The 16,256-nt window shown below is 39.8% G+C and overlaps 3 protein-coding genes across 4 annotated transcripts in view; 1 reads left to right on the forward strand and 2 right to left on the reverse strand.

The window, feature by feature from the left end:
- The window catches only part of LOC109486268 (transportin-1-like), a 40,725-nt gene extending 37,409 nt beyond the window's left edge, over window positions 1–3,316 (reverse strand). The window contains exons 1-2 of the mRNA XM_019790040.1: window positions 3,144–3,316; window positions 2,855–2,930 (exon numbers count right to left, since the gene is read on the reverse strand). Coding sequence (XP_019645599.1) covers window positions 2,855–2,930; window positions 3,144–3,242 — 175 coding nt within the window. The 5' untranslated portion in view covers window positions 3,243–3,316. The remainder of the gene's footprint in view (window positions 1–2,854; window positions 2,931–3,143) is intronic.
- Window positions 3,317–4,003: 687 nt separating this feature from the next.
- On the reverse strand, window positions 4,004–5,662 carry LOC109486355 (recQ-mediated genome instability protein 2-like). Of its 2 annotated transcripts, none has more exons than XM_019790183.1 (4): window positions 5,587–5,662; window positions 5,210–5,387; window positions 4,739–4,856; window positions 4,004–4,512 (listed from the first exon to the last, which is right to left on the reverse strand). In XM_019790183.1, the coding sequence occupies exons 2-4, from the start codon at window positions 5,378–5,380 to the stop codon at window positions 4,370–4,372; spliced, it is 432 nt and encodes a 143-aa protein (XP_019645742.1). In that variant the 5' UTR covers window positions 5,381–5,387; window positions 5,587–5,662; the 3' UTR covers window positions 4,004–4,369. The 2 variants fall into 2 exon arrangements, with proteins under 2 accessions (XP_019645742.1, XP_019645741.1); XM_019790182.1 differs by having other exon boundaries at window positions 5,204–5,387.
- A 193-nt stretch (window positions 5,663–5,855) lies between these two features.
- Window positions 5,856–16,256, forward strand: LOC109486032 (WD repeat-containing protein 63-like; the record flags this gene model as incomplete). Its single annotated transcript, XM_019789725.1, has 21 exons — window positions 5,856–5,911; window positions 6,426–6,596; window positions 6,926–7,015; window positions 7,152–7,345; window positions 7,721–7,825; window positions 8,807–8,962; window positions 9,117–9,316; window positions 9,841–9,957; window positions 10,115–10,305; window positions 10,962–11,086; window positions 11,548–11,727; window positions 12,129–12,251; window positions 12,560–12,772; window positions 13,088–13,172; window positions 13,659–13,807; window positions 14,165–14,228; window positions 14,489–14,619; window positions 14,953–15,157; window positions 15,610–15,701; window positions 15,873–15,995; window positions 16,194–16,256. Coding segments are annotated over exons 2-21 (2,736 nt in total), but the record flags the coding sequence as incomplete, so codon positions are not given.

Consider the following 16,256-nt stretch of genomic DNA (forward strand, 5'->3'; position numbering starts at 1 on the left):
TACTGAGAAGGAATCAAATCTGAGATGATCTGCATACATTAATTTAAGTGTGACCCAGCTGTACCAATATCAGGGCTCGAAATACCAAAAACCATTGACATCACTTCTTTGATACTTCATACATGGCAACAGTCAATGCAGAAAATAAAAATCTAATAAAAATCTACATATATAATATAGCTTCATGTATGACAAACCACCAGCAGGTTAGGTGAAGGTTAAGACAAAACCTGCACATTCCCAATTTTACCTGCACTAAGGTGCACATGCATCCTAGTATTTTGAGCCCTGAATTATATGCATGTCATAACACATCATACTGACTATCTACAGTTAAGTGGGTACATGGAAATGCTGTTAATGCTATTTTTCTAGCTGACGTGAAGGGACATTCATTATCAAAAAAATCTGGGATCAGAAAGGCCAATATGAATATGATTAATGTCCTTTTACCCCAGAGTCCCAGACTGCCTTCAGAAATTTGACCTGTCTAGTATCCAAGGCTTGAAGCTACGCAAGTGCACTGGAGTCCAGAAGATGTACATTGTAACCTTCAGATTTAGCATTATGTATGCATGACCAGTGGCTATTTCCACTGAAGTATCTCTATTGATGGCTTACGGGTGCATTTTCAATTCTGGGTGGTAGCGTTTGATTTCGAAAAATACTAGTGTGATCACTTTTGTTAGAACTCTATCAGCGGCAAGAAATTGTCATTCTAATAATTACCTATTAATGATTACCATCCAAAATTTTGAAAGGATAGCAAGCTATACTGTTCAAGAACCAAGCTTAGCTGTATAATGTAAATCAAATGTCAATGAAACATGTAATTGTGCAAAGGCACATACAAGTGAACAGTCAATATATATAGTAATTTGTTACTAGAGACATTTTAAATGCCATGCAGAGGTAATTTCCAGACAGAGGTAATATGACTCAATCATGTATGTAAACAAAAATGATCCCTTATCAAATCATTGCAGGTTACTCAAAAAAGCATTTACAACTTGGAACAGCAAGAATTAACATGCTGGCGAACAAAGATATGACCTTTCTCTCTAATATCTACTAGAATAAAAATACCTGCAATGCATTAAAAAACGTACTATTATGATGCATGGAAGAAATATGCTTGTAATGATTGTTTCTCAGCATTTCAAAAATGCCTAAAGCACAAAAATGTCCTGTTATGTGCATGTCTGGCAAAGTGTACATTTTTTATAAATCCATGGTTATTATCCTTTTGTAACAAATCGAAATCCTTAGACCTACAGTGCATTTTGCAAAGGTAGGAGGAAAAAAATATTTTCTGGTTTTCATTGAAGATAACTGTATAGCCAGAGTAACTACCCATTGACATAACACACCAGGTGATCCAATTGATTAAATTTTGCTACACAATTAAAAGGTACCACCAAAGGCTGGATTATTTTCTGGATTTCAATGGAAAGAATTGATGCAAATTTTGCTGGAGGCTTGAAGGTCACAGAATGTAAAAATCTGTTTGGTGCTGAATCTCAAGGGAAAGGATTACACACACATAGAATCCAACAGTTCCCATAGGAAATGCAAAACTATATGAATATACAGTACCAAATTACCCGACAATTGGACACAGATACAGTGATTTTCATGTCTGCAACACAAAGTGACTATACCTAGATAGCCTCCGTAGCAGGCTTATAGAACTGGGGGTTTGGTGGTCTTCGGCTGTTTTATGATTAGCCCAGTTCTAAAAACGGGGGTAAATTCAACCAGGCCGGCTATGCTGTCTAAATGCAATCAGAAAATAGCACATAAAAGCTCCCAAAGACCATGAAGACCCCCAAAACCCCCAGTTTTTGGCATGCTATGGAGGCTAATACTTAGACATGTCATTTCAGTATTACATTATGGAATATGCCATATCAAAATACAAAAACGACAAAGCAAAAGATGGAAGAGGGGATTGAAAGAGTGAACTCTACAGTTATAAATTATGAATGTGAGTATTACAACAAAAGGACTGTCATCTACAATTTTTCTGGAATTTTAATTGCTCTTGTACCTGATGGACTCTATGAAATAATAACTTTTACTATATCTAGTGACAATCATAGGACAGTAAATAACAATGACAAGAATTGGGTTGACAAATTGACATACAGGTGTCCTGGTTAACCCATCAAAATTGTTATAAATGAGTCCTGGGGGATTTCATATCTGTAATCTTACAAATCTCTCTTCTATATCAACATTACACAGGTGATCAAGAATCAGAATTTTTCGTCTATTCTGCAATTTCTGGTCTGGGACGAAGCAGAAATGACCGACAATTCTTGGATTTGTTGCAACGCAAAATTATTACCGATATCTCTGGCACCTTTAGAAAGACTAAGATTTTAATTACTAGTACATTTCCTGGAAGCCAAATAATTTTTCAAAATTACAAAAAATTGCATTTTTCGTGTGCTGCATTTCTACAGATGGGAGGATAAAGCAAGCCTGTTTCTGCCAAAATAGATTTTTAGCAATAATCGTTGGTTTCAACAAAAATAATCGCCACAAATTTTACATCCGAGCGGACCGGTGGGTAGAAATAATTGTCCATGCGGTAGACCGGGAAAACGAAAGTGGGATGGACGTCAAAGAAAAATCGAACATTAAAAAAAAACCAAGCTATTTTTCTGAAATGCTACCGGGTAATAAATTATACAAGAGAAAATTTCTCAAATCTTCCTACCCCCTCATAGCTTGGACAATATTTCACTGTGGATTCGGAAGAGGGAATTTGAAGCATCGTGGTTTTTGACACAAAATATCGGTGTTTCGAACGTGGATGTCAACGTTTGATCCAGCGAACGTTCGTTACCTTCGGATTTCAGCTTCGTCAGCACGTAGATCAGGTAGTTATTGAAGTCTGGATACTGATTTAACGATTCTAATTTCTGAAAAAGTGGTTAAGGATAGAATTCTGACCTAACACTTCCATGCAAACGCGGTATAACCGCGAAAATCTCGACATTATCTGGCGTTCTACAAGGTACAGTACCGCCTTTGGCGCACCAGAGTGATCACATGTCTCATGAGGTCTGGTCTAACGCCTCGGACACCCATCTAAACTAACGATTGGGGACACATCGATGGTGTCTAAAGGATACTTGTTGTACGGCACGCTGTGTCTCCGTATCTGGGGACTGGGACTCCTTGAGAAGCTGTAGAATCTGTTGAAGACCAGCCGGGTCAGGCTGCCACTCCATTTTGACTATTCCGGCTTCTTTTTCCGAGGATCGAGAAGTGCACGCACTGCGCCTGCGCACCACGGCTGGATGGTCTCACTTCGGCGTTTGTGTTCACCATATTACCTGATGGACCAAATGTGTGACCAGGTGATAACATTTGTTTTTGGGGGTGAAAATGTACCCATTTGGCCTTTGACGTTAACTTTTAAATTCTTTGTACCCCTACTGCTCACAATCAGCAGAAAATCCAGCTTTTTCCATCTTTCATAATAAAATCTATGTATTAAACCCCCTATTACCAGGTAAATACACCTATCAATACCACTCATCACAGACATACCATCCCATGCTAGTATATAAATTTGAATATTTTAGTGGTGAAGGCAAAAGTATATTCGTCTCTTTTGAAGGTTTTCTTTATATTTATATTATATAGATATATGTACTTATGAAAATATATCTTTTTTCTTTGAAAAATATTTTAAAGGCATCCAGTGCGATTTTTTTCACTAGTTTAGATCTATTAGGAAATAATAAAATGGTTTAGGTACTTGTACATAATTAAATCCATGCATTATTAAAGATTGAATGTAGATACAGCTACTGATGCCTAAGCTCATAGAAATTATGAAAATATGCTGATACAAAATATTATCAATTATGTCACAGATATATATCTTATGACGCTGCTAACATCAAAATAAATGTCACTACATTAGTGTGCTAATATTTTTATTCAGTAATTTTCTTTTGATTAAAAATCTCAATTTATTATTCTGTACATGGAAAGACAATAATTTCACTAGTAATGTTCTTCTGTCAACATTGACATTTGTAATTAACAGCTGTAGGTCTGTATCACATATAAAATACCCAGTATGTTATGACACTAACTTATATATTACAGATGTGTTAAAAAAACACCAATACAGCGTACCAATGTTAATCCTTTTATCGTACAATGAATTTCATTAAATAAAAAAAAACATGTCAAGAATTCATGTGTACAAGCGTACAAGTAACATTATATATACACTTGGCCCTAAAGGAACCTACATATATGTAGGTCTCATTGCAGAAGGCCTCATTTCAGTTTGTCAAGTTGCCTGGCATCTTTAGAAAATAATGCACAAGTGCTCAAGTCCTCAGCACTTCTGCAGGTCTGTGACCTCCAGGTTCCACATGACCTTGTGGTTGACCTGATCACTGAGATCCTGAACTTTGACAGCCTTTAGGACAGGTCTGGAGCCACACTGTAGAACATATCCCACCACCATCAGGTACATACCTGGGGAGAAAACACACAGACTGCATTTTTCATTGTTGTTGATACATTTGAACTTGCCATATATAAAAAATATGTATACAATACAACAAGAGGGGATTGAAAGAGTGAACTCTTCAGTTATAAATTATGAATGTGAGTATTACAACAAAAGGACAGTCATCTACAATTTTTCTGGAATTCTAACTGGAAATGTATTCTAAATTCTTGATGTGGAACACAGTTGTACCTTTATCAAATTTGTTTTTAGCCTTGGGGATGTTTTTAATCTGCTCAACTTGGGCAGTTCCTTGTCCATCATCCACAGTGAGCCAGTCTCCAGCAACATCACAGTCCACCACAGTACCCTATTGTGTAAAGACAAGCACATCAGAAAGGATGGTATATGCACTAGTGCTGTATTATGTAGGGTTTCTGGAAACAGTCGGGGTGACCTGGTGGACTAAGCTACTTTGCAAGTCTTTTGAGGCCCCAAAGACTCTCTCAGTGAAAGATTGTGTATCACTGGATAATTCAAGTACAGTTAATGATTACTAGTATTCACAAATCACAAATATTATATGGCTTACTGTTCAGCATTATTTACATAATATTGCAGCATTTTCCAAAATATTTATACAGACACATCTTTCCAGAGGGCAACATGTACTAGATTACATGTGTCAGTATATATATTCAACTTTCAATTACATACTTGTACCCAGACCAAGTTGACGTCCCATGTTTTTGTGGATACTGGATTCAGCTGCACACGCCACAAAGTTGTCCCTGCAGCCCCGACACTACTACCTGTAGCAGGTGGAAGTTGTGTTCCTCCTGCTAGCTGGGAGATAAAGACCTTCCTGGCTGGGACTTTCCACTTCTCTCCCATTTCTCATCTGAAAAAAATTCAAAAAGTATAAAAGGTGTGGGAGGGGGGCGGTTTTCATTTCAACACGAAATCACTTCTACAGCATCTGTAGTGCTACAAACTTTCCTATAAACAGCGAAAACTATAAAATCTGCATAAATGTCAATTTTTTAAACCATAACGAATGACAACCAACAAAAACTGTCTATGTGTCGTTACTGTCGTACCTTTTCCTGAAACACTAATTTTTGTGTCTTCCCTTTGCCTCTTTGAAATTTGGCGCGGTCTGTAACCTTTGACCTTTCGTGCGGTAAGCTACTTCCGGCTTCTTCTGATTAAAAAAAAACGATTGATTCGGCCCAGTAAAAAAGTAAAACGTTTAAAATCAACATAAAAGCTTAGTTTTGAACATGTAAAATAGAAATTTAGTACTTCTTTTTCAAATGTAACGCACTGATTTTGATATCAAGGTGATCTATATCCCATGATGCAATGCGGTTGGAGTCCTGTCGCCAGGGTGACGGCGGGACGGAAAGATCGGGACGAAAGAAGGTTCGTACTATAAAAGTTAAATAACCAGTTAACCTGTTTTATTAACGTGTAGATAAGTTGTCATCTGCACCATCTAAAAGCTATCACCCTTTTGATACCAGTAATGTCTGTCTCGTGCCTCAAAAGGGCTTGTTCAATCGTTTGTTGACACAAAAATTGGAGAAGAGAGTGGGAGGGGGGCGTGAAATAAAGTATACTGTATTTTGTACATATTCTTTGCAAATTTACCGCAACTATAACATAATTCAATCCTTTGCAGAAAGTTACAATGTGGGAGGTACATTATAGGAAATAAATGAAAACTATTCAGGACACATAACATATATCCATACTTACATTTGATTCTGTTGTTTTTTTCGTGAATCAACTGAGAAGGGTGTTTTGTTTTGTTCTACAAAGTTGAAAAACAGACAAAACGGATGACTCTCAGAGTCCCAGGCTACATAAAAAAACACAATTGTGCTAACGCGAGAAGTCATCATACTGACTACTTCCAACACATTTATTCTTACAGAAATTTTGAGGAAAACGCTGATGACATTGTGCTGAAGTAACATGGCGGATGAAAACAAGGAGGGCGGAGGAGACAAGTCGCGTGCATCGAGCGCCAAGTCCACCAAGTCCAAGTCAGGTTCTAAACCAGGAACACCCAAAACACCTAGAAGTAGGGCTGGAAGTGGCAAGGGTAAAGATAAACGTATGTTTATTACTAACAAACAACTTTTGCAAAATGATGTCTGTATCTGTATCTGTATTGCTGGTATAACTGCCCTTCGACATAACACACACTGTCAATATCATTATTAGACTGACAGTCTATTTATGTTTGCTAGCATTATGATGCCACTTACTAGAAAATAGTCCCAAATCTCTAGACCAACATGCAATTAACAATGTTAGTACCAGTAGTTGTTTCAAAAGTAACTTATTAAGTTAAGATATGTACTAGTATACATGTGTATCAGAATCCTGGTCATTTATCTGTGAAATGTCGTCTGTTTTTGTTTCCAACAGCCAAGAAAGAAGATGATGTGAAAACAGAAGAAGAAAAACCTGCAACTGCAGATGCACCTCAGCCTACTGACAAACCAGTCCCACTCCCAGGTTAGTGGAGTAAACATGTACTGGGCAATAAACATGTAGTGAGTCTAGCGACAGTCACTATTGTGATTATTTTGTACTGTCACACAGGTAACATCATTTATGTACCTTGTTTCTAAGATTTTGTTGCACCTTTTAGCTGTTCCTGATGACATCACAGACATCCTTGCCATCTTCCTGGCCACCAAGACTCAGGAACTGTTCGAGTGCCGCGCAGACGAGGATGTGACGTCAGACAACCCTTACAAACTCCTCAAGAAAGAGGACATCATTCAAGACATGAAAACCAGGGCTGCTGTCTCCGACTTCAGTCCAGCAAAACAACTTGTCATGGTGTGATTCAATAGAATCTTACAATGACGCTCTGTTAGAACTTTCACAATAACCATCTATTCAAATAGTGCCTCTTTGTCTCCCTATACTAAGCGTTGAGTGTGAGTGCAGATAATTTAATATTAGTGGTAAACAGTAGCAACTAAATCAGAATAAGGAGCAATGCCCAATTGTGGTATTTACTGCATGCCTCATTTGCACAATCTACAAATTGTGTATACTTCTTGTCACTGGTACCCACAGGCACTGTTTATACCTTTGTGGCCAACAAACAGCTAAAAAGGACTACACTACATACAGTATTTTATAATGACTTGGTAGCACATAAAACAGCTTTTTTGTTCCTGCTAACACCTTCCAATGATGACATTTCAGGACTATCCAGGAGAGGAACTGCTGATAGTCTATGACTATGACTTCAAGCACGGCCAGAACTTCTACCTGATAACTACAGAGGAGAGCAAGGACAGGATCTTGAATGTAAGTGGAAGAAACGTTGTGTGAGTTTACAAGAAGTGCAACTTACTGACTATAATATTGTGTGCTATTACAGAACTTGTCTTTCCTCAGGGATTCCAAAATATCTCAATAAATGCTGTGTGCCATCCAAGTTGATTTCAAGCATGGTCTACTACATGTAAAAATGTATATACATAATGCACTAAAACTCATTGCCCCCACAGCCTCAAAAGGCTATGGGATTGCATATTACTTTTACCTGCATGTACATGTATGTATGTTAAAACTTTCCAGTTTAATGTTACAAGCTAGCTACAGGTAGAAACAAAGCTTCTAGCCCATAAAGTTTTTCAACTCAAATTGTCTATGGGGTAGCACTGACAATTTCAATTCAATTTATTTTATTTAACCAGTAATTACAACTCAGGCCAATTTGGCCTGCTTTTCAGGTAATCCTGGATACATATAAAAATACACACAACAAATATACATTACATAAACTATTACTAAAATTACAACATCCTAAACATCAAGAGTGTCAAATCCTGCACCTAATGCTCTGTATAAAAGTCCTAAGAAGTCCTGCTCCTAATGATCTGTATTAAAAGTCCTGAGAAGTCCTGCTTCTAATGTTCTGTTTAAAAGTCCTGAGACTAAGGAGCTGTCGTTGCTGTAGCGGAAGAGTGTTCCACAGGTAAGGACCATAGTACTGTAGACTGCTCCGGTATGCCGTGACTCTTGCTGGTGGACAGAAGAGTAGGTGAGGGTCGTAGTCCCTAAGACGCTTTAACTCTGAGCGAGTAGTCCGTACGCTTAATGTTGGAGGAGTCTCCCACTTGAACAGAGATGCCATGTACACCGGCGCACTACCACGAATTGCCTTAAAGACATTGACAAGAGTTGTGATTTCTGTCCGTTTGCGCACAGAATCTATCCCTGCCTCAGCTCGCAAGTTAACCGCTGAGATGCACATGTCTTAGTATGTTGTTGTATTCTGCCCAGCCACCCAGGCCAGGAGGTGAGGGAGGAGTTGAGGGAGGTGAGGGTGGTGAGGAGGAACAGGTGGTTGAGTACAAACCCCCCGTGCCCAAGGACTGGGTCTCATACGGCAGTGAGAAGGAAATCGCAGAGGAGGCTTTCGGAGAAACTCGCCCCAAGGTCTGTATCTGTCATAGTCTGTTGATACTGTATGCAAATGCCCCTCACCAACCACTTGTGTCATATAATATACTGCATATCCTAATCATCCAAATCTTTATCAATTTTATGTAATCGCATTTTCTTCCTGATCATGACATTCCTTATTCTTCAGAAAGCGTTCAAGATTGCCAGACCGCGGCGTGAGTTTGGCGCTCCGGTCAACTTCACGGACAGAGACGTGAAGGACGTGAAAGACGGCTACATGGAGTGTACGCCGTACGACGATAAGAACTTCTCGCTGCATCTGTTGGAGCTGGACAAGGCTACCCAGGCCATTGCTACATGGACAGACTGTTCCAGTCAGACTGACTGGTAGGGTTCTCTATATATTTTCACAAGCAGCCTGCTTCTAGCTTGGAATCTATCCCTATTTTTTCTCCATTCTCCTTAAAGTTTGTACTGGATAAGAGAAAATAGGGATGGATACTACAGTCACAGACTTAAATTTTGTGATCATCAATGTAAATTCTAATTTAGACGATCTTTTCCGTATATCAACTGTGTCTAGATATTTACACCTTGAAAAAATGCTGATATTTGACCTTGGGAGGAAATATATACAATGGTTACCAGGGGGTGGGGGGTGGACAACAGTGACAAAACTTCCTATTACTGTACCATTCCAGAAATAAAATTAAACCTTCTACCAGAGACATTTATTATAGCATCATAATCTATAAATCGGTCTTCAGGCAGAACTGTGTTTTATGAAAATATATCACACTGTATTATCAAAGATGAAAAAAAACACAAAATGTTTTGACATTCGAACTGAACTTTCTAGGAAAGATCCACTTATTATGATTGATAGAATAATATTTGTGTTAACTCCCCAGGAAGTACCCACGCAACGCTGTAACACAGTATCAGCCCAGGGAGTTCACTGAGGAAGAGAAGGAGAAACTCTCCAACTCTACAGAAGTCAAGGTCTTCATTGAAGGATCAATTCCAAGGTACATGTAAATAGTCATTCAGTTATAGGTCACAGCAAGGTTTTCTGTTACCTGTTGCAGTGCATCTAAGTTTTACAAAGCTACAAGTATCAAGTGCTTTTGAGGAACAACACCATATACTAGTAGCTAACATTTAGTCCCAAACCTTTCCATACAGATTTGAGCTGGCCCTGCAGCAGAATGAGATAGTGGACGTGTTCTTTGATGACTGGGCAGCCCTGGCCAGCGATGACGCCACGTTTGGAAGCAAGTCAGACGGTCATCTGAAGGAGTACCAGTCCTTCACTGACCTACAGTTCAGTAAGGATAAAACCATCACCTGTATAGATTGGCACCCCAATCTGAAAGGTGTGTGTCCCATCATTATTGGTCTGGTACTTAAGAGTTTATAAGGCCACACTGACTTAATTTTAGGGATGACATCCTCTAAGGACCCCCAAAGTAGTGTGTGGATGAATAAGAAAATTTCTAGCCAAAAATAATGATGCTCAACCACAGGAATACAAAGCTGGTATTGCAGGTATTGTCAATTTGTGGTAGTACATAGCGACTTTATGACAAGCTGGTGCATGCCGGCCTTTTGCGGCATTTCTGTATCAGCATTGTGCTGAGTTCTTGAGTTTCATGGAGTGTCGGCAACCTAGGTGCCATCCTCTGTAGTTACTGCCGGCTCCCTACTGTCGGTAGCTTCCATGGACTATGGAGGATGGCACCCAGGTCAGAGCCTCCTCGGAGATGATTTTTTTTTAGAACAGGTGAAAATCAATGTGCACGTGGATGTCATACATAAGATAAAATTGTCCAAATAGAATAGTTCAAATGAATTTATAAATCATCAAAATGACATTTCAATAAACGTTTGCTTCTATAATGATAATGTTTAGAAGTACATGTACAACAATGTATCTTTTCAAGGTATATAGGCCTTTAAAATTGACAGATAGATTTTCTTCACTCAACATTATGAATTGCTGGTTGGTTGATTTGCCCTGTGTCTGTTGTAGGTGTGATAGCGGTGGCTTGTTCTGAGAGGCTGACCTTTGACCAGAGGGTTGACAATGCCTCTAAGACGCTGATGACGCCATCGCTGATTCTCATCTGGAGCTTTACTGATCCCATCCACCCACAGGTAGGGTAGGTCAGGAAGGAGGGAATGAAAGATGGGCCAAAGGAATGACAAAATAACAAATTGATCTGAATTTGGATAGGGGCTAAATACAAGGTTTAAAATATGCACTCTTGCAGCACAAGTCATGTTTTCTGTGTGAGACTTATTGGAGATACTAGGTTGGTTTGCATACTAAGCAACTATTTTATAGTTTTACTGCAGCCCGGCTTCTCAAATACATGTACACTAAAATAAAAAAAACAGTGTTAATCATGATAGTAACCTGAAATGTTAGCTTTTGGCATGGAATATGACACTTCACTCCGGAACTTTAATTTGTAATCTTTATGAAAATTTTTGGCTTATTTTATTTTAACTGCAGTTTCATGATCCCAACTGAATTACATGTTAGCACTTACAGAGTGTAAAAAAACTGCAATACACTCAACAGCTCAAATGTTTCTGTTTCACTTTTCTCTCAGCTCTTGTTGGAGGCACCAGACGACATTTTCTCCTTCCAGTTCAACCCTTCTGACCCCAACATCATCGCAGGCGGCTGTATCAATGGTCAGGTTGTCCTGTGGGACATTTCTCAGTACTTTGACCGTCTGAAGAACCCACGATCGGGCGGGAAACTCAAGCAGAACTCTATGAATGCCTTGGTGAGTATTGAAAGTGGAGACAATGTTTGTTTTGTCTTAGCTTCACTGACAAATATTTTTCTTGGACCGTTTCCACAATACAATGTACTGGTATGAATATTGACAGCGTTTTGATTGTTGTGACATCCTTTTTATTCCTTCTTTCAACAATCCTGAGACAAGGGGAAGAAAGCAAGACTTATCTTGCAGTTCTTGCCCACATCTGGAGTACCGTTGCAATTTTCTGAATCCTGTTTATGGCCAGCTGCCAGCCTTAGTTTTTGTCTTTAGTACATTACCTGCAAAAGTGACTGAGAAAGCATGCTAAAGCTAGAAAGGAATTCGGGCAGCTATTTTTTTATTGGTTGAAGTTGACTGTTCATTACTGCAGCAGTATTTATGACTTGTACAATTTTTTCCAGCCTGGATTTGAGGATGAGAATGCGCTGGCCATCCCCATCATCCGTTACTGTGCCGTGTCGTCCATAGAGAACAGCCATCACCTGTCCATCACAGACATACAGTGGATCCCTGACCATCTGGAGGTACATATATCATATACTTGTGCTCTTAGCACTGCTCCCTTGCAGATTTATATTGTATTGCACCACAGGGGCAGGGCATTGCTCTGGTGACCCCTAACCCTCTAAGTGTGTCAAGACTTGGTCCTCTCACCAGTTGCATCTGGTTCTGAGGTGACCAGTACCATGTGAGTGTTCAGCTCTGAAATTATGTACCACAAATGCTATTCTACTGTTAACTGGTGACTGATTTATTCTGTGACTGGTTTATTCTTTGTCTGTGACTGGTTTATTCTTGGTCACTACTAATTCTCCTTTCTCCTAATATCTAGATCAACAGATATGGCCTCCCAGTGTACAACAAGCATGGGGACTGCAGCCAGATCCTGACATGTGCAGGGGACAGCTGTGTCATGGTGTGGGACACCAGGGCTCCCAAGGTCACCTTGAACCCGCTAGAGGCCAAGAAACAGGAGACTGCCCACCCCTTGGGCATCCCTGCGACCTTCAAACACCTGGATCTGTCCTGGAAACCTGTTCTCAAGGTATCATACACTAGCACGTTGGCAGGATGTACTGCATCCGCGCTAAACCTGTAACGTTAATGTATTGTGCATGGCATCTTGTTTTATGGTCATATTTGAGTATTTAAGGATGACTCTCTGTCTATAGTTTTCAAATGTTGTGTCAGAAGAGGTATTGTCTGCAAGAAACAAAATTCTGCAACATTGACCAATCATTCAACAAAAAATCTTGAAAATCTTTTTAAGCAAGTGCATAACGTTCTGTCTACATGCTCCATGCTCTCATTTTATATAAATTAACTCTAACCTATTGTTGTTGTGTGCTCTATCCCACAGGTGTCCCTGCCCAAACCTGACACCAACGGAGAATTTGCCCCCCTGAAGGTCAGCATCAAGGAGAGGCAAGGTGACAAGGCACATGGTAAGACCTGTACAGCTGCTCTAAACATAGGCTTGATGATTGTGAAGGGAATGTAGACTGTTACATACTCTTCAGTTTCAGCACCAAGGAAAGACCCCACTGCCAATTTCAAGCACAAAGAAAAGCAATGTTATCTGAGTATTAGAACAGCACCATACAAAGGATATGTTCAGTGTCTGTATGATATTAGTTGGTTAATGTGACTCTTAGTATAACTGAGAAGCCCACAGTTTTACAACAGGTTATTTTGATTACTTCTGACTTGTATCCTTCATAGATAACCATTTCAGCACCAAGGAAAGACCCCATTGCCCATTCCAAGCACAAAACAAAAGCAATGCCATGTTTCATCTTTTTATCATTTAATAGCACTACGCAAAAGGAATGTTCTGTAATTTTACAGTGTTAAATTCCTATGTAAAATCCCTGAGATGCCCACAGTTATACAATAGGTTGACCTGACTGCCTTTGCTTTGTGTTTCCCAGTTCAGAAACAGATAGAACAGCTTGAGAGGGAGGCGTTAGGAGGGGGCATGAGGAGAGAGAGCACCATGGGTGGGTTTGGGAGATCCCGATCGGCTAAAGACCAGAAACCTCTGGAAGGGGTGACCACCAAGTTTTATATCTCAACTGAGGTACTTGTTTTTGTTTACTTGTTTATTTATTGAGAGTAAATGGATGATAATATCAAAATATGCTAGAAAGCCCATCACTGATTGTAAAAACACATTGAATTTCTCATTCATACTACTTACCGTAGTCTTTGTAAGGTTGCTTAGTCTCATAGTACATGTGTGTTTGACATATAGTAGTAAATGTAGATGCCATTGTACAATTGTCCTGCAATAATATTTGTTGTTGTATTTGAATAGATCTGCCCTTAGATTTCTTTTTGGTTTTACACACTGTCATGTTATGATTAAGACTTATTGCTAGTAGTGAGTGCTATGAGAAAAAATTCTCATTTTTTTAACATCATTGTTTTTGTGTAGGATGGAGAGGTGGCGTATGCAGACATGAAAATCGAGAAGGATCAAGACTCTGGGAAAATGACAAGTACGTATAAGATTTTCTGATGTGTGAAGCAAAGTTTAACTGTAACAGTAAATTCAGAACACAAAAAATAGACTAACAATAGTAACATATCCTAAATGTATTGCAACATTATGTAACCATGCCATGGTGACAGACGTCTGGTCCTGATCATTGACCTTATATGTTTGGAACGGACAAAGAAGAAGAGGAAGAAACTGAGCAAAAACAATATGTTTTCCTTCGATAAACATAAAAATTACATCTTTGCTACTTTCCCCCAGATCCCAAGCCTTCCTGGTACAGTGCCCTCCATGGCGGCCCTGTCCACACCCTTCAGAGGTCCTTCTTCTTCAAGAACATCATTCTCTGTGTCGGCGGCTGGACATTCTCCATCTTAAAGGAGGAGAATCAGGTATGGAATTGCTTATATTAATTAAAACATGCTCCTAAGTCTACAGTCAAAATGAAGCTGTAGATTTTTACAGGGAACCAGGCTTGATTTGATTTGATTTATTGAAGTTGCAACAGTGGGACACAGGCAACTGTTGCTGGTGTTGACAGACAATATTCATTTTCACTTGAGTTAAGTGAGGAAAGTCATGTAAAGTGTCTTTTCCAAGGGCACAAGATCGGTGGCATGTCAGGACTCAAACCTGGGTCCTCTTGGTTCCGAGTCAAGCACTCTGCCATTGCGCCAAACAACCCCATGAATGAAACTTAACTTTCTGCTTTTTGATCCCATCAGCTGGGCCCGCTCCTCTCGTCCTGCTGCTCTCAGAAGAAGTACACGGCGGCCCACTGGTCTCCCACGCGGCCCGGCGTGTTCTTCATCGCCACGGAGGAGGGAAACGTGGAGGTGTGGGACCTCCTGGACAAGACCCACGAACCCACGCTGACTCAGAACATCACTGCCTGCAGCATCACACGCATCTTCCCCTGGCAGATCTCAAGTGAGCTGCAGGCCTGCTGTTAAGGGCACCCGATGCAATTCTAGAGTGGCAAATATTCTGGATAAGGAAATCTGTCTGATATTGGCATTTACTGCCTTTTCTTACTATGTTTTCGTTGTCTTTTCATAGATACCATTTGAAATTGCGCAGAAACAAGCTTCATGTGGAGTCTCTTAATTCTTTTTGGTCCAACCTATAAATACAGTGTAGCTACATTGTAGAATCAACCATAATACCAAACAAGCAATGATCAGAAACTTGACTTTGAAAATCCAGTTTTCCTGCTCTGAAATTAATTTGGGTGCCTTTGGGATGGTTTTAGTATGGTCATAACTTGAACATGCTTTTTAGTAGTTTGTGATTAAGACCTGTTTTGTACAGTTTAATTCAAAAATGATACTGTGACTACTACAATGTTCCACCTATATCCCAACTATTGTACTATCCTGTAGGTAAGCAGCAGTTATTGGCAGTGTCAGATGACATGGGAACGTTACACATCCTGGAGGTACCATGGAACCTGCGACATCCATCCTCCAATGAGGTAAGCTAAAAGTTCAGGAAGACTTAGTGTAGCGGTGGTAAATGTTGCATTTTTTTAACACTCAACATGATGTTACATCAAACAAAATTATGACAGAAAAAATCTCAGGCTTGCTAGAACACTGATGTCCTGTCTTTGAAACCTGTTGAAAATAATCTCGCCCCCCCCCAGGCCACGAGTATCCAGAACTACTTTGAGCGAGAAGAGAAGCGGCTAGAGTACTACGTGGGCAGGCTGGCATTCAGAGAACAGGAGAAGAGAGAGATTGACGCAGAGGAACAGAGAATCAAGAATGTAAGGAACACAATCTTGTCTGATGTAGTAACTTGTCAAGGTTAACTAAGATGCAACGATGAAGGTTAGACATCCAGGTAATAAACTCGTTGAAAATGCCTTCCCTTGCTTATGCCACATTTGATGCCACCTTTCCCAAAAGCACAAGTACGGTTAGAAATAATGCATAGAACTGACTATGGCTGTTCCATCCACCAGGCCCCACCCCCTGCGGAGGAGAATGAAGAACAGGTGCAGGAGAAGATGAGGAGGGAGTACGAG

The sequence above is a fragment of the Branchiostoma belcheri genome, unplaced genomic scaffold (genome assembly GCF_001625305.1).
Source record: "Branchiostoma belcheri isolate BF01 breed outbred unplaced genomic scaffold, Haploidv18h27 scaffold8, whole genome shotgun sequence".
NCBI classification, from domain to species: Eukaryota; Metazoa; Chordata; class Leptocardii; order Amphioxiformes; family Branchiostomatidae; genus Branchiostoma; species Branchiostoma belcheri.